The sequence below is a fragment of the Rhinopithecus bieti genome, unplaced genomic scaffold (genome assembly GCF_001698545.2).
Source record: "Rhinopithecus bieti isolate Rb0 unplaced genomic scaffold, ASM169854v2 scaffold_38631, whole genome shotgun sequence".
Taxonomy (NCBI): Eukaryota; Metazoa; Chordata; class Mammalia; order Primates; family Cercopithecidae; genus Rhinopithecus; species Rhinopithecus bieti.
This window is the reverse complement of record NW_016817145.1, coordinates 1,693,968-1,718,471: the sequence shown is the minus strand read 5'-3', so window position 1 is coordinate 1,718,471 and position 24,504 is coordinate 1,693,968. Positions and strand designations below refer to the sequence as shown.

Sequence of the window (24,504 nt, the reverse complement as noted above, 5' to 3'; positions counted from 1 at the left end):
AATATGGGCACAAATTTGTTGTATGGCTCCAGAGGAATAAAACTTGGATCTATGGTAGAAGTTCCAAGGAGACATATTTTGCTTTAATATAAGAAACTTGGCTGGGCACAGTGGCTCACACCTGTAATTACACACCTGTAATCTCAGTACTTTGGGAGGCCAAGGCAGGCGGATCACCTGAGATCAGGAGTTTGAGACCAGCCTGGCCAACATGGTGAAACCCTGTCTCTACTAAAAATATAAAAATTGGCCAGGTATGGTGGTGCACACCTGTAGTCCCAGCTACTTGGGAGGCTGAAGCAGGAGAATCGCTTGAACCTGGGAGGCGGAGATTGCAGTGAGCTGAGATGGCACCACTGTACTCTAGCCTGGGTGACAAGGTGAGACACAATCTCAAATATATATATACACACACACACACATATATATGTATATACACACACACATACATATATGAAACTTATCTAGCCATAGAATAGTTGCCTTGCCCAAGAAATGTTGAGAAGTCTGCAGGAGTTGGGATTGGGAAGATCTGGTAGGAAAGTAGTACAAGGGATGGCTACATATTAAAACCCTACATATTATGTCTAGTGTTCCATTATTGGAACACTAAGCATATGGGAATTATTTATATCCTACTGCTCAAGGTCATTGCCGAGGTCTGATTGCAAAAATTCAAAAAACTGCAACCTCAGGCATAAATAGGTTAAGAATTCTTGAATAAATCAGAGCTAGACAATGGGGGGAGGAAGAGAAAGAAGGAGGGAGAAAAAGAAAGAAGATAGGGAGAGAGAAGAGAGAGAGAGAAGAGAGAGGGAGGGAGAGAGTGAAGGAGAGAAAGAAGAGGAGGAAGAGAGAGAAAGAAGAAAGAAGAGAGAGGAAGAGAGGGAAGGAGGGAGAGTGAATGTGCAACCTGTGTTCTCATCTACAAAATGAGGCTAACAATGTCTCCTCACATGGAGACGGATAAAAGAGGCATCACAGAGCCCATTGGCCCTCGTTGTATGTGGATAGCCTCCTTTGGAACGATATGCTGGGATCCAAAATCTGCACAAAGCCAGCAAGATCAGTATGAGCGTTGAGTAGTCACGTCCTTGTTCTCCATCACCGAGGGTGAACTGGGTTGAATGCGGGCTCCCCAAAAATATATGCCCCCAGAACCTGTAAACATGACTGTTTGGAAAAAGGGTCTTTGCAGATATAATTAAGTTAAGGATCCTGAGATGAGATTATCCTGAATTACCTGGGTGAGCCCTAAATCTAATGACAAGTGTCCTTAGGAGAGACAGAGGAAGAGACACACAGAGAAGGCCATGGGCAGATGGAGACAGAGACTGGAGATATACGGCCACAAACCTGAGAATGCTAAGGGTTCCCGGCAGAAGCCAGGAGGGGTAAAAACAGACTCCGCCCCAGGGCTGCTGGAGGGACTGTGGGCCTGCCGACGCCAGAATTTCAGACTTCCACCCTCCAGAGCTGTGCGGGAATAGGCTGCTGTTGTTTTAAGCCACCAAGTTTGTGGCCGTTGAATCAGCAGCCTCCCCTCTGGACACTGAGACAGTGGACAAGTGGGAAGCAGTGACTTGCTCAGGCAGGCAGGACTGTGCTCATTCGTTACTTCATCTGTCTTCCCTGCACTCCCATTTCCAAAGGAGAAATGAGAGACAGCGCGGCCCAGCAGAGCTAGCAGAAGAGGGTGACCCTCCAGCATCAGAGTGGGGGGCTGCAGCCTCCTGGGCCCAGCGAGGCAGGCTGGGCTGGCACTGGAGCCCAAGGGAAAGCTGAGCCTCCACCACAGCCCTGATCACTGTTCTGCCACACAGGCCCGGGGCCTTCCCACCCTGTCTGGAGCCCCCTTCTTGCTGAAATGTGACTCGGTATCTTCCCAGAAAATTTCTGGGAAAAGCAAAACCAAGGAGGCCCAGAGGCACTTCCTGAGGCTGATTATTGCCCCGGCTTTGACCTCTACTGTGAAATTACAGTGTCCAGTGTGTGGGTCCTTCTTTTCTCATTTTTAAAAAAGCCTTTCCCAGAACCACTGGGGACTGGCCCTGGTGCCTCAAACCATTGTAAGTATTTACAGGAAATCATTCAGCAGCACTGCTTATATGATACACATATTGTGAAATGTAAAGTGAGGTCATTGTTCAGTGACTGGGTAGTAGAAACACTGCCCGGATCAACCTGAGACTGGACTCAAAGGACTTGGGGGAAATCCAGTGTTGTTTTCATGGCCTTCCCCAACCTCCAGGTTGTTGTTGGGCCGTCTCAGGACTATTTTGCAATCTGGTTTCTTGCCTTTTTTTTTTAACTTTAAAATTTCATAGACTTTTATTAGTTTTTTTTTTATTATTATACTTTAAGTTCTGGGATCCATGTGCAGAACGTTTAGGTTTGTTACGTAGGTATGCATGTGCCATAGTGGTTTGCTGCGCCCGTCAACCCGTCATCTATATTAGGTATTTCTCCTAATGTTCTCCCTCCCCTAGACCCCGACCCCCTGACAGGCCCTGGTGTGTGATGTTCCCCTCCCGGTGTCCATGTGTTCATTGTTCAACTCCCACTTATGAGTGAGAACATGCGGTGTTTGGTTTTCTGGTCCTGTGTTAGTTTTCTGAGAATGATGGTTTCTGGCTTCATCTATGTCCCTGCAAAGGACATGAACTCATTCTTTTTTATGGCTGCATAGCTGCACAGTATTCCATGGTGTATATGTGCCACATTTTCTTTATCCAGTCTGTCATTGATGGGCATTTGGGTTGGTCTCTCTCTTTTTTTAAACCTTTCCCAGAAAGAATGTCTAAAAAACACTATTATTATTATTATTATTATTATTATTTTCCGAGACAGAGTCTCACTCTGTCGCCCAGGCTGCAGTGCGGTGGCACAGTCTCGGCTCACTGCAAGCTCCACCTCCCGGGTTTATGCCATTCTCCTGTCTCAGCCTCCCAAGTAGCTGGGACTACAGGCGCCCGCCACCAAGCCCGGCTAATTTTTTGTATATTTAGTAGAGACGGGGTTTCACTGTGTTAGCCAGGATGGTCTCAATCTCTTGACCCTGTGATCCACCCACCTCAGCCTCCCAAAGTGCTGGGATTACAGGCATGAGCCACCGCACCCGGCACTATTATTTTTAATATTAATTTCATTTTCCTGATTATCCAGATGTGGGCTGCATGTGGCATCAGAGTATGGAGGATTTCTATTGGTCCCCACTACGCAGACCCATCTGAGTATCACATACAACTTACACTACTTCAGAGACAAGGTTCTGTCGTGATGACATGCAAACTTCCTCATTCATCCATTCATTCATTCGCGTGTGCACATGTTTAAGCATCCGTTCATTCAGCAAGTCATCTGATAAATTCTGACAGCCTTCTGTGGGAATACCGTGGTGAACAGAACACTCTGCTCCCGTGGAACTTGCAGTGTGTCCTGGCAGAGACAGGAAGAGCAGGCAGCATGAGAGACACAGAGGGCGAGATGCCTCCTCTGTCCAGGAGTGTGCAGGGAGCTGAGACCTGAAGTCGAAGTGGGAGCAGAGGTGAGGATCAGCGTGTTCCGATTGAGGGGAAGAGCCCATCCAAAGACCCAGAGTCGAGAAAGAAAGTGTTGTTTGTTCCAGGAGCTGCAAATCATCTACGAGGTGGGTGGAAAGTAGCCTGGGGGAGGACAGGTAGGAGGACAAGACTTTGAGCAGCCAAAAGGCCCTATAGGCCCCACTGCAGAGTTGAAGCCTCATTCTGCATTTGAGAGGCCCTATACTGAAGGGTTTGAAGGAGAGGGGTGAGCAGGCCAATGTACACTTCAGAACGGTTGTTCTGGGGGCAGTGAATGCCAACTGGAAAAAGTGAGAGCAACAGAGGAACCTGCATGTGGGCGGTATCCACAGTTGTGCTGAGCGATGGGGTGGAGATGAGGATGGAGAGAAACGGGTGCATCTGAGAGGCACTAAGGAGGTGGAATGGAGAGACCTTAGTCTGATTGAATGTGGGGTGAGGGAAAATGGAGAGCCAGGCATGAGCCCCAGCTTCCTCGTGGGCCCAGTACAGTAACTGGGGCTACTGTGGGCAGAAAGGCTCCTTCCGGGCTTGGCACCTGCCAGGATCCAGGCCTGAGAGGCAGAGGCCCTCATCTGGGACAAGAGTGGCCTGAATGGAAAGAAAGAGGTAGGTTCAAGAGATATTTACAAGAAAAGAAAATCCCTTTTGAAGTGAGATTTCTGACACTCAAAAGTTTTTTTTTTTTTTTTTTGATATGAAAGAAACACGTTTATTTGCAAAAGCTCTATGTTATTAGCAACTTTGCTTCTTTAGTGCCACACTGTGTCCTTGTCATGTCCTTAACTGAACATCAGTCATGCTAATTTGGACGAATGCTTACGTATCCTTAAAGTATTGACATATGACGTATCCTTGACATATTCACATATTATTGGATTCAACTTCAGAAAAGCCAGGAGATTAGATAGTAGCTGGTGTCATAGAATGAGCAATTGGATACCCATGATGGAGGCAAAGCTCTGGGAGGAAATGAAGGAGGACTATGTGAATCCCAGTGTTGAAACCAAGCCAGCACCAGGCAGGCAACTCACTCCTGCTATTTTTGCAAGTGAGCTCCTCCTAGAATTCTGTTTCTCCAATAGGAACCAAACAGCTAAATGTTCCCGGAGCTGTGGAGGTGAAAATACTCTTTGAGGTTAAGTGAATGGTCCGAGGACCCAAAGGTTTGGAACACAGTTGTCACATCAGACCCCTGCTCAGGCCTGTCTTTCTAAGTCCCCTCTCTGTCTTTCCAAAGCTGACTCTGAGGGCTGGTGCTGGCGCAGAGGGAGGGTTAAACAGCTCACATTTTTCTTTTTTTTTTTTTTTTTGCCAGGGCTCCCTTTTTTTCTCTTCCCCATCTCCAGCTACGTTCCCTCCATTCATTTCCCATCCCCGTGGCCTAGATTTTTCCTGCTCTCAAACCTTCTATCAAAATGCATCAAAATGCATTTGCACGATCTGGTTCCTTCAGGATCCTGATGGCTCAGCTGGGTGGCAGCCATCATCTAGGTCCACCCACCAATCAGAGCAAGACAGCAGTGAGTGGCACCATAACAGCACACACTGCCATTTAGTGGTCACTCCCTAGAGCCCAGGTGTCGGGCTCAGAATGTCAGTACTGCAGTCTTAGATAATCACTGCAATGATCCTAGAAATATACATGTAAATAGTGTGCTGTGCCAAAACAGAGGAAGCAGAAACTTAACAAGTGTAGCTGAGATTAGGTGAGTAAGCCTTGGGCTGCTGTGTGCAGAGATGGATCTAGAAGAGAAGCATGACACCAAACTGCAGGAAGTCTCAATGCCACCATAAGGGATTCTGATGTAATTCTAGGAGTCAAGATGAATCATTAAAGGTATTTAAAGTATGGCGTGAAATGAACACATGCGAGCTTCCCAGGGTGGACTGCAAAGATCAGAGCCTGTATCGGGGTGGGGGCTAAAAACACTTAGGGCCTGTTAGGCAGTGACAGTAGGAATGAAGAAAAGGAACAGGTGAAAGAGTTGTCTTGTAGGTGAGACAGGCAGGACTTCGTAATATTTGAGAGTAAAAAAGACAGGTGGGCCCTCAAAGGTGACTTTGGATTTTCTCTAATCCAGGTGATGCCATGCACTGAGACAAAGGAACAGGATGGGGAATGGATTTAAGGATAGACAAAATGAGTTCGGTTTAAGCTACAGTGGAAGTTGAAATGCCTTGGGAGATCTGTAGGAAGCTGGCTACAGGCAGCTGGAAATAAGATCTGAACTCAGACGAGCAATTAGGGCTAGAGGCGCTGATCTTGGAGTCATCAGTAAAAGGGCGAGAGTCGCCTGGGAAAGGAGTGACTCCATTAGAGAGGAGAACTGAAAACCGAGTTTAAAAAGCCAGCAGAAGAATAAAGGCCAATCAAGAACGCTGAGAGGGAGGTGATGGAGAGGAGAAAGGAAGGACTGGGAAAGGAGGTACAAAGCCATCTAGGAAGGTGTTTCACGCAAAGAATTGTCAACCGCAGGCTGGGTGCGGCAGCTCATGCCTGTGCTCCTAGCACTTTGAGAGGCTGAGGCAGGTGGATCACCAGAAGCCAGGAGTTTGAGACCAGCCTGACCAACTTGGTGAAACCTCATCTCTACTAAAAATACAAAAATTAGCCAGGCGTAGTGGTGGGTGCCTGTAATCCCAGTTACTCGGGAGACGGAGGCAGGAGAATTATTTGAACCCAGGAGGTGCAGGTTGCAGTGATCATGCCACTGCACTCTAGCCTAGGTGACATAGACAGACCCTGTCTCAAAAAAAAAAAAAAAGAACTCCCAACTGCAGAATTCAAATGCTGCAGAACAGTCAGGTACACGCAGGAACCGAGAAGAGGCACTGTGTTGTGCCTCAGCTTCCTCATCTGTAAGTAAGAGCTTGGACTAGGTAGTCTCTGATGTTTCCTCCAGCTCCCATGATTGCTGACTGCTGTGCCTTGATCCCAGTGAGCTTGATCACTGGGGTGAGCAGTTCACGGAGGCTGGTCCCTGTGCACACCCTGCATGGATGTGAGGCAGTGCCAGGTGCGTGGTCACTTACATCCCCTGGTGTCCTGGGTTTCCCACATGCACTCTCTGGACCACCACGGACTGGACCCACACTTGGATTCTCGCATTTCATTCTGATGTATATTCTATTTCTATTCTATTGTATACTATTACCCCCATCTTACAGGTGGGAAAACTGAGACTTAGCAAGACAAATCACTTGCCCAATGTCATGCAGTCAGTACAGGGTGGAGCCATGATTTGAATCCAGCCTGAATAAATCTAATGTGGGGCTTGATGGTAAAACAGTCTTTCTCATTCCCACACTGGAAATACCTGGGTCATCTTTCTGATCCTGGTTTCTGGTTCAAACAAGGATATTCTCCCCTTCTTTCTTATTCACTATAGTTTTCAGTACTGATCAAATTGCTGCCATGAGCTTGTATTACTTTGAGCATCAGGGGAAAAAAAGCTTTTAAAAAATAGCATAAAGGTAATAGGAGTTAAAAGGGGCAACCGCCCTTCATGGTTTCAATCAAGACTTCTCTCCTGAGATTGACAAATGTATGGGTGGGGTTAATATTGTAACAGTTTGAGCCTATATCTTAATCTTGTTCGTGCAATTGTAAGCACCCAGAGGCCAAGGAACAGGCCATCTTTTTCCTTGCTGTTTTAAAACATTTTATTGAGATATAATTCATGCACCATATGATTCATCCACTTAAAGTGTTTAATTCAATAGTTTTTATTATACTCACAGATACATGCAACCGCCACCATAGTCGATTTTAGAACATTTTCATCACTTCAAAAAGTAGCCCTAGACTCCAGCTACCATCCCCCTAGGCAGCCCACCCACCCCAGCCACTAGTATACTTCCAGCCTCTGTATATTCTACTATTCTGGACTTTCATATGAATGGAATTATATAACATGTGATCTGCTATGATTGACTTCTTTCACTTAGCATAACGTTCTTAAGGTTCATCCATGTTATAACATCTATCCGTAATTTATTCCTTTTTCTGACCAAATAGCATTCCGTTGTATGGATATTCCACATTTTCTTTATTTATATTCAGGTGATGAACATTGGGGCTGTTCCATGTTTGAGCTATTATGAGTAATGCTGCTATGAACATTCACATACAAGTGTTGGGTGGATAAATGTTTTCATTTCCCTAGGAATACAATTAAGGAACTGGCCATACTCGTTCCTCTTTCCACCACAGTGCCTAGCACTGTGTGCCATGCACTGTGAGGCCTCAATGGCTATTTGACTAAGTGAGTGAAAAGAATACAGTTTTCAGCACAAGGCGTCAAAGCTAAGGGTCCATTGGGTTCACAGATGCCTCCGACCACCTTTAAACTGTGAGTCCCGGCTTCCTCACCCTGGACTAAAACAAACTTCCATCTTGTTTCTTGCTCACTGTGGCTTTGTTTGTTTCTCCTGCATTTTAGGAACCAATGAAGCAGCCATCATTGAAATCTTATCGGGCAGGACATCAGATGAGAGGCAGCAAATCAAGCAAAAGTACAAGGCAACGTACGGCAAGGTGATTCCAGGGGTAGTCAGCAAGCGCGCTCCCAGCCGTGGCCTCAGCCGTCTTGGCTTCCTCATGTCCCCACGGCCATTCAGAATATCTTTATAGCTTTATTGAGTCAGCCCAGGAGGAAAACTGAAATCACCACTTAAAAGCGTTAATGGAGTTCGGAAAAACTGAAATTGCTTTGTTAACTCAATAGCCTGTAAAATCAGGACTCTTAAACTCATTATTTCTTAAATTGACTTCATTTTTCTGTTAAGACCCTAGTGTTTTTTTCACTTAATTTGGACTAACTGTACATATGTAGATAGATCAGTAATTTGAATATCAGTTTCCACAAGTGAGTCTTTATGCAGGAATTTTTCATAAGTGATTGTTACAGAAAACTACAAAAAAAAACCCTCCATTTCATTAAGCTATCAGCACCTTTTTTTCTTTACATTTTCTTTCTTTTCTTTCATTCTTTTTATTATTTTGAATGTTGTTTTTTTGTTGTTGAAAATAATGTTATATACAGAAGTCTTCAAGTATGCATTAGGCTTTCTTATTTCTTTATTAATATATAATGAACACAACCTTAATGTCATTAGAATTATCATGCAAAATGAATATCAATTATTATGCTGTATTCTCATTTGTATTTATCAAACTTTTACCGTTTCAATCACTGTAGGTATAAATAGATATATAGAAAGATGAAGCTGGGTTTTCCTATTTATTTGATATTGAGCAGGTAACAATTGCTTCAGGCCTTGGTCTTTTCATGGATAGGAAGAAGATGACAACTTAGCTCCCTTCTCATGTTGCTGGGAGAACCAGTCAGGATAATGCCAGTATGTACCAATACAGGAAAGCTATGGTGACTATGATTGTTTCCATTTTACAACAACACACATCTAAAAAAAAAAGACAGAGAACCAGGACTCACATCCAAGTCTTCTGACTTCAAGAACAGTATCCGCTCCTGGAGGACCCAGTGTCATAAGTAGAGCTATTTGCTCATACACTAAATGGCCCAAATGGCTGTGCTTTTGTGCTTTTTCTGCTTCCCTCCTTACTCTTAGGCTCATCAATGTAATTTTTGATGAAAATAAGTGCATCTTCAGTTCAATTGCATTTAATTGAATGCATGAAGCTGAATTTTTTTTGTGTTGTTTTGTTTTGTTTTTTTGAGATGGAGTCTCACTCTGTTGCCCAGGCTGGAATGTAGTGGCATAATCTTGGCTCACTGCAACCTCTGCCTCCCAGGTTCAAGCGATTCTCCTGCCTCAGCCTCCTGAGTAGCTGGGATTACAGGCACGTGCCACCACACCTGGCTAAGTTTTGTGTTTTTAGTAAAATTTTTCTATTTTAATTTTGGTTAGGCTAGTCTCAAATTCCTGAGACCTCGTGATCTGCCCACATCAGCCTCCCAAAGTGCTAGGATCACAGGCATGAGCCACCATGCCTGGTCTGAAGCTGCATTTTTATCCCTGTCAACATCCCTAATTCCAGTACCCTCCCAAGACTCATTCACCCTACCAGTATGAAAAGTCAGGCCAGGCAGGGTGGCTCACACCTGTAAACCCAACACTTTGGGAGGCCAAGGCAGGAGGATCGCTTGAGCCCAGGAGTTTGAGACCAGTTGAGACCTTCATCTCTACCAAAAATAAAAAATTAGCTGGGTATGGTGGTACGTGCCTGTAGTCCCTGCTACTCAGGAGGCTGAGGCTGGAGGGTTGCGTAAGCCCAAGAAGTTGAGGCCTCAGTGAGCTGTGATTGCACCACTGCACTCCAGCCTGGGTGATAGAGTGAGACCCTGTGGAAAGGAAAGAAAGAAAAGAAAAGAAAAAAAGAGAAAGGGAGGAGGGGAGGAAGGGAAAGAAGGGAAGAAAAGAAAGAAAAAGAAAGAGAGAGAAAGAAAGAAAGGAAGAAGGAAAGAAAGAGAGGAAGAGAGGAAGAAGGAAAGAAAGAAAGAAAACTCGGATACAATGCTTCTTAATCTTTAGTCTAAAGAAGAGTAAATGGGTTCAAAGTGAAAGCCTAGGGATCCTGTTAAAACTTAAATGGGCATGTTCCAGCACAAAACTTCGTGATACTTCATTTGCCAATCATTTGCTTACTTTCTGGTTCTCAGCTGTGTTTCAGAGAGCTGAGACTGCCAAAGAGATGATCTAGAATCCCAACATCACAAAGCTAGAAGATGTTAGATATGATCCAATCTCAGCCCCATGTCAGTTGACCTCCAAAAAGAATAAACATCCCATGGTAACACAGAGTTAGCAGGAAAACCAGGAGTAGAGCTGAGCTATCCCGAGCCTGCTACTCTGTCCAGACAGAATGTAAACACACAAGGATTTGTTGTAACGCCTGCGGCTTGTAAGAGTGGGAAGCTGGGATTTTTCTTCTCTGCAGCTGTATATCATGCCTACCTGGCCTGAAAATATATTTCCAATTTTTAGGTGACTCCATACCATAGAGTACTGACCACAGACCTGCCTTCACAAGATGCAGTGTTGGCTGGAGCAACCACTGTGGGGCAGAAGCATAATATTACAGCCCCCTTGTAGGACTGCAGATCCCAGGGCGTTGGACAAAAATATTCCAGGTTTTCTCCCAGGCCAAAAGCTCAGAGCTTCATTTGAGAAATAGTCTATTTCCCTCCTCTTAGAAAATTTTTTCAGCATGGGAGATTAATGATAATAAGCATTTGTTGACCATTTAAAATATGTCAAGCACTATGCTCAGTATCGACAAGGATTGTCACATTTAATTCTCCAAATAACCCTGGGAGGTCAGTCTTGTACTGTCTCCATTTTCTGGAGCTGAAAACTGACAGCTGGTGGAATTAAGTACATTTCCAAGGTCACAGAGCTGCCGTGGCTGTGTTCCTTGCCATCATACCACATTGCTGGGGAGCTGCCCACCCTATGCTATAGTTCGTGTCCTTGAAATGCCAGCTGGCCTATGGGCCTCCAATCTGAGCTATCCTAGGCTGTCGCTCCATGTGAAGGTCTTTGGTTTAAGTTGGGGCATTAACTACTCTAGGTAGGCTGATGCCCATCCTTGACCATTTATCCTGTTAAACCACATTGTCAGAGGGAGGCAGGGAGAAGGTAGTTAGTTCTCTTGTAAAAAGAGGGTGCTCAAAGAAAAAAGGTAGACAAGTGCTTGTCAGAATAGATGCCAGGCTGGGGGTCATGGTGGCTCACGCCTATAATCCCAGCACTTTAGGAGGCTGAGATGGGAGGATCATCTGAGCCTGGGAGGTCGAGGCTGCAGTGAGCCATGATTGCACCACTGCACTCCAGCCTGGGTGACAGAGTGAGACCCTGTCTCAAAAAAAGAAAAAACAGATGCCAGTAAGAATTCCATGTACTTCGCCTTCTACACACCTGCATTCTTCCTCACGTGTGTCCCTTCCAGGATTTAGTGAGATAACTGAAGTGACGATATAGGCCGTCAGTCTTCGCATGACAATCCTCTTTATTCCTGTTGTCCTCTGCAATTGCTAATAGTGCCCCCTTCCACACTGAAAAGCATCCCGATTTAGATGACAAATTCTCCGGTCCTAGAGATAACAGCCCTGTATTTCAGTCCTTCCTAGCTGAATATTTGGGGAAAATGCTTCATCTTCTCAGGTACAACAGATCTTGAGGGTTTTTCAGCGATCTTGAGGACTGGCTGAAAAAGCTCTCTGAGCCCTCAAATGTTTTGCAGATACTGTTGTTATTGTGATTCATCAGCGAGGTCTCCAGCCCTGAGCAGGGAGCTCCTCTCTGCCCGCCCTGGGGGAAGGTGGTTGGGCAGCTGAGAGCAGGTTGCATGTTCTCAGCAGGTTGCATGTTCTCAGCAGGTTGCATGTTCTCAGCAGGTTGCAGGTTCTCAGCAGGTTGCATGTTCTCAGCAGGTTGCGGGTTCTCAGCAGGTTGCATGTTCTCAGCAGGTTGTGGGTTCTCAGCAGGGTGCATGTTCTCAGCAGGTTGTAGGTTGGCAGAATTCATGTCCACAGCACCTTTCTTGTCAACCATGAGCACTTGCAATAGTGCAAGCAGACACCTGCCCCTCTCCTCCTGGGCCATTCCCAGCAGGTCTCTCACTGTCTTCTGCCAGGAGCTGGAGGAAGTACTCAAGAGTGAGCTGAGTGGAAACTTCAAGAAGACAGCGTTGGCCCTTCTGGACCGCCCCAGCGAGTACGCTGCCCGGCAGCTGCAGAAGGCTATGAAGGGTCTGGGTACAGATGAGTCCGTGCTCATTGAGGTCCTGTGCACGAGGACCAATAAGGTCAGTCCCAGCTGAGCCCACAGGGGAGCATCACACACCTGGTAGAGACGGTTGCAGACCCCAGAAGGGACCCTACGTCCCAGCAAGCTATCCATGGAGTGAGCAGGTGTTTGGGGAGACATAATGTGTGCTTGGTCCATGTGGGAGGACATCTCTTCCAGTCTTCCAGAGGTCAGTCTTGGTGTTGCTGCCCCTTGACAGAATAGATCTTTCCAGAAGAGCTGTGTCCAGCAAGTTTCTTCTTTTCTAAATGGGTGCTTTTATATGCAGGAGGCACAATTCTACTTTCCCCCACCCAGCCTGACTTTGTGGCTCTTCTGACATGAAAAATCAACAAGCAGCACAAGCATGTCTGTGCCGCTGCCTGGGCCATGGCAGTCAGCTAGCATAGGGTACAAAAGAGACTATAATGAGGAATAGAGGTGAGTGGTGCTGGGGGATGCCAGTGAACACCTCAGTGGCTGCCAGCACTACCCTGAAGGATTGTGTGTCCTTCTGTCATCAGACAGAGGGATATCCCTCAGGCACATGCCACCTTTGCAGGGGCTGAAGAGAGCATTTGTTGAGGCACAGGGGAGAACTATTTGTCTCTGGCTCCAGAAGCCAGGAGAACCAAGGGACACATCAAGAGTCAAGAGGGTTCACAAATAATTCATAGGAGAGACCCCTCCCTCTTCAGTAACCATACATGACAGCAGAATGCGGCAGCCCAGCAAGGAAAGTGCCAGAGAAGCCCAACATTCTTGAGGCCTCTCAGCAGGAAATAGAAGCAGAGGTTGGAGCAGACAGCAGGCAAAATGCGAACAGTGCCCTGACACAAAAATGGCTGGAGAAGGCCTGGGTGCTGGGCCCCGTTCACGCTGCTCAGCCGCTTTTCCCGAAGTGCCACCAGGGTCCAGGCTACCGCTGCAAACCTTTTCCGGAGCATCCCTGGATTTCTTTTCTCCCCACAAGATAATAAAAATCCTCCATTTCAAAGAGTCTCAGGTTGGGATGGTGCTTTTGAGGAGGGTTAGCACAGGCCCCCCCAGGAGTGGGAGTTGAGGCCAAGAGGCACACAACTTCCCCCACTCAGCATCTACCCTTCCCAGAAGCACCAAGGTCCCAGCAGGGAGGCAGCCAACACTAGGGCAGTCAGCACCTGCCTTTGTGAAAAGGTTAATTTTAATAGTATTTTTCAGGCCAGGTACAGTGGCTCATGACTGTAATCTCAGCACTTTGGGAGGCCGAGGCAGGCGGATCACTTGAGGTCAGGCGGAGTTTGAGACCAGCCTGGCCAGCATGATGAAATCTCATCTCTACTGAAAATACAAAAATTAGCCAGATGTGGTGCCATGCATCTGTAGTCCCAGCTACTTGAGAGGCTGAGGCAGGAGGATCACTTGAACCCGGGAGGCAGAGGTTGCAGTGAGCCGAGATTGTGCCACTGCACTCCAGCCTGAGTGACAGAGGGAGACTTCGTCTCAAAAATACATTCATATATATTTTTCTAATCTTATGTGACCATAGCTTTTCCTAAGGTCCTGGCTTCAACCAATAAGCAAGACCAATTGATCAGTCAAATAGATCTGATGGGATGAGAAGAAAAACCTGCAGAGAGCAGGTGCCAGGTTCAGGCAGCTCCTGGTCATGGACTGGAAGGAGAAAAGGGAGTGAGCTACACAAGCACAAGTGATCAGCCTCCCCCAGCACCTGGCCTGCCCCTCCCTCCCGCCCAGGAGTGCAGCAGCGAGGCTCCCCACCACTTTCTCCCCATCACCACCTTCTCCCAATCACCACCCACTGCTTTCATTTTAACCAGCTTGGTCGGGGCTGGGGTGGGGCGGGGACGGGGCAGGAAGCCTGCTCTTACATGCTGCTGGTTCAAGTGTAAACTGAGGCAGCTCCTGAGGTGCACCCCTTGGCACTAGACATTGAAATATAAAGCAGTTCCTCCAAGAACACACCCTTGAGAGAAACTAGCACTCCTGCACGCAGCCAGTTTGTTACTGAATGAAGCCTTGTTTGAAGAAGAGAAAACTTGGAAATGACCTAAGCGTCCGTCAATATGAGGTTGGCTGAGTAAACCATAGCTTATTGTAGCATGGAATATTGTGTGTCCCTTTAAAAAATTCTAGGTGGCTATCCATGTACAAGCATAGCTGGATCTCCAGGATATTGTTATTGAGAGAAAAACTAAGTCAAAGAATCATAGGTACAGTATTCCACCTGCTAAATACACGACACCTATACAATTCTGTTTTCAGTAGCGCATATATATACAAATGCAAAAAAAAAAAAAATCTGTGTATCTTTCTGATACACACTGAGCTTCTAACATGGGTTACCTGAGTGGGGAAGAGAGAGTGAGACCCGGTGAGGAGGTGGTGAAAGACAGTGTCAGCCTGGCTGTAAACTGCTCACTTTGAAAGAAGGAGAATGTATGCATTTGTTACTTGTGTGTTTGAGATGTTTGCAGAGGGTGTGGGGTGGGGGGCTCACATCCCCAGGGACTCGCTCCAGGCGTACGCCCTAGGCCTATAGGGATGACCATCTTAAGAGGAAGTCTTGAAGGCACCCTGTGTCCAGACATGGTCTCACGCCTCTTCTCTCTGTATCTCTGTGTCTTTTATTGATTAATCCCTCCTTGGAGTATTTATTTTTTTTAATTACCTTTCCTAGGAAATCATCGCCATCAAAGAGGCCTACCAAAGGCGTAAGTGACATTTCATCCTGGCTTTGAATAAAGTATGTTTCTTTCAAAATACCTCTGGGAAACTAAATCATCTGCTTTCTTCCCACCTTTTTTACTTCTGTCGAAGTATTTGACAGGAGCCTCGAATCCGATGTCAAAGGTGATACAAGTGGAAACCTAAAAAAAATCCTGGTGTCCCTGCTACAGGTGAGAGTAAAGAGGTAACACCTGTTTTACCATCTTAGGAAAGAATCCTTGGCAACATGGCACCACGACGAAAAAGGGTAACGTAGATAAACATTTCTTTCTTATATTAAAAATGTTATCGAGGGATCATCAACACATGCTCCATCAGCCCAGCTCTGGTGAAATTATATTCAATTGGGATTACTTCCATATAAACAATCTGCCTAGTCATTGGCAGTTTACAATCCCTCTTTGTAAATGAATCAGCTCATTAAGCATCACTTTGTCATTTTGCCAATGAGCAAATGTAGGCCATGAGAGGGTGGGTAACCTGCCCAGGTTCATGCAGCCAGTAAGAGACAGCCCAGAAGCAAGAACCAGACCAGCTGACCCCAAGTAGGCCACTTCCACAACACAACTCCGCAATGACTTCCAGCATTCACTGGATCCTGGGCCTGTAAGAACTACCACAAGAAACTCAGCCAGGACATCAGGGCTTTCAGAATTGGCCCTGCTGGGACACAGTCTCCCCAGGACCTCTACACAGACACATCTGTATTCTCATGGACACAACCATCTTTACGAGCTCTGTGCATTTTCTCTGTTTGGTTTCTCCCAATGGGATACACTGACAGCAGAGAACAGGAGAGGCTTCCACTGCAGCAGGAAGGGTGCTTACGTTTTCTCTTGCTGCAGAACACATCGCCACAAACTTAGCACCTCAAAACAACATAGATCTATCATCTCACAGTTTCCATGCGTTAGGAGTCCAAGTAGTACCTTGGAGATCCAGCTGAGGAATATTTGGGTTCGCTTTGGTCACGTTCTCAACAGGCTGAAATCAAGGTGTCGCCCACGGCTGCCGTCTCATCTGAGGCTCAGAGTCTTCTTCCAAACTCATTAATTGTTGGCAGAATTCATTTCCTTATGGCTGTGTTCGATGTCCCCATTTTCTTGCTGTTGAGCAGAAGCTACTATCAGCTCCTGGAGACTGCCAGCAGCTCCCTTCCACACCGTCTCCCAGGGCAGTGTACCACATGGCTGTTTGGTTTCTTTCAGTCCAGCAGCAGCTCATCTCTCTGACTTCTTCCATCTCTGACCTTTTAAGAAGATCTCACTTGATTGGGTCAGGCTGACCAAGGATAATCTCCCTCTTGGTAAACTCAGCTGATTGGAGACCTGAATTATATCTGCAAAATTCCCCTTTGCCATTGAATATAACACAATCACAGGAGTGACATCTCCTCACATTCATAGCTCTCACCCACACTCAAGGGAAGGGGATTATACAAGGATGTGGACCACTGGGTCATCTTAGAATTCTGCCCACCACAAAGGGCTCGGGTTAGACTTCCATGACCAACTCTCAGGGTTCTTTAGCACTGGTACCTTGAGTGGTGAAATCTGATATTTTGAAATGAAGAGGACTTGCTTCCAATGGACTCACTCTAGGGAAAATCAGAGATCGCTCTCAGTCTGCTCAGAGGTCAGTGGGGTTTGTGGGCGAGTCTGGTTTCCATTAAAAAAAAAAAAAAGATAAAACCAAGTGTTACCACAGAAGCTACTCTGTTTATCCATTGTGCCCAAAAGATGGCAGCAAAGAGCGGTGTTGCCTCCTTGCCAGGCTGACCTGAGCTGAGCTGAGAAAGAACTCACCTCTTTCTCCAGGACTTTGTCCTTTTGTTTTCTGTGGTCAAGCAGGAATGCAAGTTAATAACAATGTGTCAATTTTTCTAGGCTAATCGCAATGAAGGAGATGACGTGGACAAAGATCTAGCTGGTCAGGATGCCAAAGATCTGTATGATGTATGTGTGCAGACATGCCAGTCTCTGCAAATTCTTTTTCTTTAATTTATTAGCATTATTTTCAACAAATGTTTATTTCATGCAAAGAGGAGTTACTTGGGAAATAAGTATGACCTTTAAGAAACAAAGATATGCTTATCTCTTTATAGATCACATATATAGTCTCCATGAATCTAAATGAATGCTTCCTATTCTTATACTCTGGGGTTGACCACATCAGATCCATTTTGGAACAAAGAATGGTATAAACAATATAAATAAGTATGTGAAATACATTTGTGGGTTGGAAGCTGAAAGTGCTTAGTCCATTTGACTTCTATTCAATGCATAGTTTATAATTTCCTGTAAGTGAGGCCTGGTCAGGGCACTGTATAATCAGTCTTTTCACAAAAGCCTTTTTCAAAGTGTTTGTATTTGACCCTTGAGGCAGGGGAAGGCCGCTGGGGCACTGATGAGCTTGCCTTTAATGAAGTCTTGGCCAAGAGGAGCTACAAGCAGTTACAAGCCACCTTTCAAGCCTATCAAATTGTAAGTCATAAAGTATTAGGGCAAAAGAGTTCACTCTGAAAGTGTCTTAAATTATTTCCAAAAGAAGCCAAGATCTGCAATAAGGAATTGTAAAGAACCTTTACAACAGTGGTTCTCAATTGGAGGTGATTTTCCTACTCAGAGAATATTTGGTAATGTCTAGAATTATTTGGAGTTGTCATAGTTGGGGGTAGTGGTCCTGGCATCGAGTGAACAGAGGCTTGGGATGCTGCTCAACAGCCTGCAGTGCACAAGACAGCCCACCACAAAGAATCGTCCAGACCCAGATGTAGTACCCAGGCTGGAAACTGGCTGCACAGCAGAGCCCAGGGAAGCAAGTGTCCCATTCAGCGGCAAAGCTTTAGAGTCCAAGAGCCCAGGTGCAAATCCTGGGTCTACCACTGGCAAGTGACCAAATCTCTCCATCCTCTTTTGTAGAACAGGGACCATGAACATCATCTTCACACCCCCAGAGTGATTTTAAGGTTAAATAAGATAAAGACTCAGAATAGTAGCTGGCATGTGGCAAGCATACTAACGTTTGCTATTATTACTCCAGTTTACAGTTGGCTAACAGTGCCTACCATTCTCAAGACAGATATGATGTACCTCAAAGATAGGCTCCTGAAAAGATGCACATACATTGTATTTTCATCCCAGGATAAATTTAAGCTCACAAGGTGAGTTAGTTATTTCAAGGCCCTTAGCAGTAAGTCCTTCCTTGAAAAGCAGTCTTTACTTGCAAAACGCCTGGAGTGGAATATCAGAATTTTTTTTTTTTTTGGCATCCTATTTTATATGTGTAGAGGGCTTTTACCTGTTCAAAGCACTTCTATGTTCTGTGTCTCATTCAATTTCACAACAACACCATAACTGTAATGTAGGCTGAACAGCTATTGTGACCCACAACTGCTGGACAAGGAAAGTCTGTTGAGTGAGGAACCATCTGTAACTTATCAGGACCACACAGCAAGTCGGTAGCAGAGAGTGGATGAGAACTCCAAGAATCCCCGACCTGAGCTCCTACCTCAGCTGAAGCTGGCTGCTCCTCATTCCAAATAGCATTTCCTATGTGTTGCCAGCAGATAAAAAGACAATAAAGCTTTGGAATTTTATCATGACTGTATATAAACCTTTAGGGCCCACTCCTTTCAAAACGTGCCCAGAGTCATGATCAAAGACAGCCGACCCTGCACTCCCCTGGTCTCTGTTCCTGGAGCTGTGTAGCCTCTGAGCTGGAGGACTTCTCTGTGACTGAGATCCTCTTCCCACACTACGGGGCCCACAGATGGAGTTTCTGGGTACGTGTGTGTGTGTGTGTGTGTGTGTGTGTGTGTGTGTGTGTGTGTATGACTGTCTACCTGAAAGTACAGTCTCCAGGCTAATATCTCAAAGTTGATCCTGAAACAGCAGCATCAGCATCACTTGAGAATTTGTTTTAATTGATAATTCTCAGTCCCCACCAGACCTACTGAATCAGCTTCCCCGGGGCTGGGGTCTGACCATCTGTGTTAGAGCAGGTGTTCCAGGTGATTTGTTTGACTGTATACAGTTTAAGAAGTCAGCTTTAGGCTACAGCCGTATGTCCTTGTGCAAGTTATTAAGGGTTCTGTGCCTCGGTTTCCCAAACTGTAAAATAGGGATAATAGTACCTACTTCATCGGGTTCATAAGGATTAAATGAGTTAACGGAAATAGGCACTTAGTACCTGGCATGCAGTAGGCGTTCAATGAACATTAGCAATTGTCAGAAATCTCCCTGGGTGAACAAACGGTGCCAAAAATCAGAGCTAAAGCTTACATGTACAATAAGGTAATCTATGGATTTGATGATTACTTACATGAAACCAGCTCTAAAATGCTATCTATTCATCCATTTCAAAAGCCCTGCTCAAGCGTCATTCTTGATATTTATTGCTGATGCTTTTAGAGTTCAGCCTGCTCTTAGACCCTGGTTCTATGAGTTTTCTGATGGCTTCTGACCAAAAGCACAGAGATGCTAGTCTGAGATCACTGCAGTTTCTTATGTAGCATGAGTCATCCTGGCTTAGGGTTGAATTTTAATTTTTAGCACAAAAACTCAAGGTTTTGCCATTTATTTATGCTGTAAGCCTGAGTCTTAACTTCTGACACTCCTAGCAATCCCAGGCCAAGCAATAGAGTTTCCCAAACTGCTGCATCATGCAGGATTACATTACAGTCTCCAATGTTACCAAATATGAGAGACTTATATAGCTATAAAGCCAAAGTAAAGTCCCCAAACAGTGCTCAGCATAAATGGTAGGTACGCATACCCATATCCCACTTTGCTGCCTCCCCACTGCGTGCCTCACGCTTTGCCCCTCCCCTGTACATGTTTCCCATTCCACGCCAGAGGCTTCAGCCCTCTAACTCTATCGTCAGTGCCAGAGCGCAGAGGGCTCTGCTGTCAGCTGCTGTCCATTTGGGGAAACCGATTTTCAAAGAAAGAAATGTCTCCACTGCTCCTCTAATAACCTCCCTGCAGGCATTGCTGCCTGTTTAACTAGAGTCTTAGAGACTTGTTTGGAATCTACCCTCATAATGTATTTTTCTATTGAGATCAGAAAACCTGCTTCTGTACGAAGAGCCCCTAAGAATCATGTTGCAGTAGCTGAAATGAGAAGTATCCAAAGTACAGTCCCAACAGCTTGGGCCAGACCATTGTTTCAGATTGTGTCCCACAGAGATGCCTCAGCAGCTACCAGGAGTGGGGTGGGGCAGGAAGGAGACAGGGCAGTACCTTCTTGTTGTAGTGTGTGAATAGCACCTCCTGGAGTTGTGCAAGGAAAAAACCTGAGAGGGCAAAAACGTGGTATTGATGCCAATGGCTAGGGAAAGAAGCCCCCTCCTGCCTCCCAGCACAGCTCTGCTTTCTGCTTTCATCTGTTTTGTAGGTTGAGATTCTACAGAAAATTTAAAATCCCTGTTCTAGCCTGGTATTAACAATAGAAATGGAAAATGGTTTAATGTGAGGATTTTTTAAAGTAAACAAGACCTGTGTGAACAAAATGTTCTCTTGAAGTATGATCTCAGTCTACAGAACAAGAACCTTGTTTCTGGGAAAGGGATACCAGTCCCTTCCAAAATAATGACTCCCACATCAAACCCAAGAAAGACTGGGGGCAGCTAAGGAAGGGACAGTTCCCCCACTCTTCTAATCTGGTTTCTATTGCCACACACCAAGGCCTCCAGATACGCAAACAATGACTAGGAGATCAAGCAACAGGGTTTCATTCAATCTGGACACAGTTCCTCCCCCGACATATATTGTGCTTACATCACAAAGAACATTTTGTTTACCTGTGTTTTCAAAATAAACCACATAAACTCCACTGGTGCATACTCAAAGTCCCCAATTATTTATAGAATCAATTGTGTCATATCCTCAAAAGATAATTTCTAAGAAAGAAGTTTCAGTATTTGTAATGCGCAATTGCATTTCCCCAAACCCAGCAAAGCATTCTCCTTTCTCTTTATGTGCCTGCCCTGAGCTTGGCCCGGGCAGTATTTGTGTTAAGGATAGTCACAATTTACTCTGAACTTCAGCTTCTGTAAATATTTAGAAAGAAACCTAATGTGTAATGCTGTGCAGAGCGATATGTGAGCCAGTGGTGAATATAGGATTATTTGGAATCACCCCAGAGTGAAGACAAGTGGCATTTTGATGTGGTCAGCCACCCCTCCTCCCCGTCCCCCCACCGTCGGCTTCCAGCTCTTGCAGACCCACCCTCTCGGAACTTTAGATCAAGTTGTTATCATGAACTTCACCATCCCTACTTATTTCACTCAAACTGTGACTAAGTCCCTGGTCCCAAGACAAGGGAGAGGATGGAGGTGCATGTCAGATGATCATAACCACAGCCTCCTGGGAAATTGAAACTGGAAAGGGTAAAAAACACATGGGAACTAAACTACACATCAATGTTAAAAAAAAAAAAAATCTATGATTATAGTATACATTAATTGTTTCTCCACTCCCAAATTTTACAGATGAGGACATTGAGGTTGAGGGAGTGGCACTAACTAAGGTCAAATCCATTAGGGGTCAAATCCATTAGGAGTCAAATCTAGACTGACTCCTCAGCAATGACAGCCCCCTCTCGAATGGATGGCAAACACCCCGATCCTACAAGGCAAGAGTCGGGATAGGCGTTCCCTGAAACCATAGGAATAAATCTGGAAAAATTTAGTGCTTTTTGTAGAGGAACAACCCCAAGAGTACCAAGGTCAAAGGCAAACCTGGAATAACAGCTGATTTTGGTTTTCTCTGCAGCTCATTGGCAAAGACATAGAAGAAGCCATTGAAGAAGAAACATCAGGCGATTTGCAGAAGGCCTATTTAACTCTCGGTAAAGTAAAGTTCGGAGAGTTCTTGTCTTAGGTTGGGCTGCCTGGAACCAGACTCAGACAGACGTTTGTGTGTAGGAAGATTTGAGGGAATAGCTTTTGGGGGTCAACACATCTAAGCAGCACTGAGCAAGAGAGAGAGTGACTGTGATGTAGTTGCAACAAGGGCATTGCTGATCCCACAGGAAGCTCGGAAGCTGGGATGTCCAAAGTGGAGCAAAGGGACCAGGCTTTTGCACCCCACATCAACCAGTCATGTAACACTAGCTGTACCAGGGGAGCATGCGCAACTTGGGGCAAGCCAGCTCTCTCCCTTGGAGGGAGATTCCTGGGGAGGGACTCAGCTGTGAATGACTGTCTTGATCCTGAATAGGCATCTGAGTGGCACACCACAGCATCCATTGCAGTCCTGCTGTATTAGTCCGTTTTCATGCTGCTGATAAAGACATACCCAAGACGGGGTAATTTATAAAGAAAAAGAAGTTTAATGGACTCACAGTTCCACGTGCCTGGGGAGGCCTCACAATCATGGTGGAAGATGGAAGGCACATCTTACAAGGTGGCAGACTAGGCAGAATAAGACCCAAGCGAAAGGGGAAACTCCTTATAAAATCATCAAATCTCGTGAAACTTATTCACTAACGTGAGAACAGTATGAGGGGAAACCACCCGCATGATTGAATTATCTCCCACTGGGTCCCTCCCACAACAGGCAGGAATTGTGGGAGCTATAATTCAAGATGAGATTTGGGTGGGGACACAGCCACACCATATCACCCACTAACACCAGGGGTCCCTGAGCGCACCTGTCAACAACCTAGGACCGTTATCCAGTTTCAGGCAGCCTGATGGCTCACAGGTTTCCTTTTCCATTTGGTTCCTTTCAGTGTTTTCAAAGAATGAAGTTTGTTTGGAAAGAGAGGGGAGGGAGATCAGATCTTGATCGTGCCAACCAAACCCCAGGACCTCCTCTCCAGGTGTTGCCCAAAGGCAGGAAATAGCAGAGAGATGGGCATGGAGCTGTGTCTGGCAGACTCCTTCTTTCTTTCTGCAAGCCCTGGAATGAAGGCATTGTCCATTGTCCACACTCCTGTGGTGAGGAATCCAGGGCACCAACCCAAATGGCAGGGGCAATGGAGAGACCTGTCCTCTGAAGAGGAAGAACCAAATAAGCAGCCCTGGAAGTTAAAAAATGTGCTCCAGTTGCCAAACTCTTTTGTTTGGTTTCTTTGGGGTTTTTTTGAACAATGTCAGCAATTGATTTTTTTTTAATCCATCCTTATTTTGCATTCAATGAGCAAGACCTCTGCTGTGATATCCGGAGGCCTAAAAATCTTTGGTGTTACTCATGACCCATACAGGGTATATACACGAGCCCTGGTATAAGTGACTGTGCTTAGGGCCTTAAGCCATTTATGCCGGAGGTTGCAACTTTTTGAATTGCAGACATGTGTGAAAAATTCAGACCTTGGCGATGACCTTGAGCAGTAGGATATAAATAACTCCCACATGCTTAGTATTCCAATAATGGAACACTAGGCATAATTAAGAAGAGTCTTGAGTAGATAATGGGATCTACTCATGGCCCAGTTCTGAGGCTCTGTGTCCTTGCTTGTTGTACTTGCGGTGTGAAAATCGGGAAAACAACAGAGTGTAGTCAGAAGATGGTATTACAACTATTCAATGATTTAACATTTACTCAACACCAGCCTGGGCCCAGGGTTTGCACTGGGTGTGGGGATAAGAGGTAAATAAGGCCAGTTCTTGCTCTTAAGAAGAACTCATGGTGGATTTTAAGCTGGTGGGTACAAATCCACAGATTAAGCTAAAGATAAAGATAAAAACAAAGAGCAAAGAGGGTACGGATGAAGGAAAAGCCAAGTCCCTGGGGTTGGGGGACACACTCTAAGAATGGGCTGTACTCCAGTGGTAGCAAAGGCCAATGTGATTAGAAGAGACCTTGAGAATAAGCACACAAATAACAGAATACGGCTCCATGACTATTTTCTAGACACTTCCCACCCCACTCCCACCTAACTGATAGCGATGCCAATTTATGACTAACGTCTAGGAGCAGGGAGCTGAGGTCAAATGGCTCCCACCACATGCAGCCTCTGGAGCAGCATTTCTCAAAGTGAGGTCCATGGACCCCCTGCCTCAGAATCACCTGTTACAATGCAGGTTCCTGGGCCTGACTCCAGGTTCCCTTTGAGAACCTCCAGGAAGGGAGCCTGGGAAGCCACACTTTTACAAACTGTCCAAGTGACTGTGTTATACTCACTGAAGTTCAGGAACTTGCTGTGAAGGCAAAGGAGAGCAAGATACAGAGCACCGGACTGGCTGCCCTTGCTGCCACTTGCTGTGAAGAATCTCTCTTTTTCTTTCTTTCTCTTTCTTTCTTTCTCTTTCTTTCTTTCTTTCTTTCTTTCTTTCTTTCTTTTCTTTCCTTTCCTTTTCTTCCTTCCTTCCTTCCTTCCCTCCCTCCCTCCTTTCTTCCTTCCTCCCTCCCTCCCTCCCTTCCTCCCTCTTTCTTTCTTTCTTTCTTTCTTTCTTTCTTTCTTTCTTTCTTTCTTTCTTTCTTTCTTT

General features: G+C 45.5%; 1 protein-coding gene across 2 annotated transcripts in view; it reads left to right on the top strand.

Moving 5' to 3' along the window:
* Window positions 1–24,504, top strand: part of ANXA13 (annexin A13) — a 58,480-nt gene that overhangs the window by 27,811 nt on the left and 6,165 nt on the right. For both annotated transcript variants that reach the window (XM_017855896.1, XM_017855895.1), the window contains 7 exons: window positions 8,009–8,103; window positions 12,187–12,357; window positions 15,019–15,052; window positions 15,159–15,238; window positions 16,955–17,023; window positions 17,450–17,551; window positions 21,845–21,920. In XM_017855896.1, the coding sequence (XP_017711385.1) occupies window positions 8,009–8,103; window positions 12,187–12,357; window positions 15,019–15,052; window positions 15,159–15,238; window positions 16,955–17,023; window positions 17,450–17,551; window positions 21,845–21,920 (627 nt within the window). The remainder of the gene's footprint in view (window positions 1–8,008; window positions 8,104–12,186; window positions 12,358–15,018; window positions 15,053–15,158; window positions 15,239–16,954; window positions 17,024–17,449; window positions 17,552–21,844; window positions 21,921–24,504) is intronic.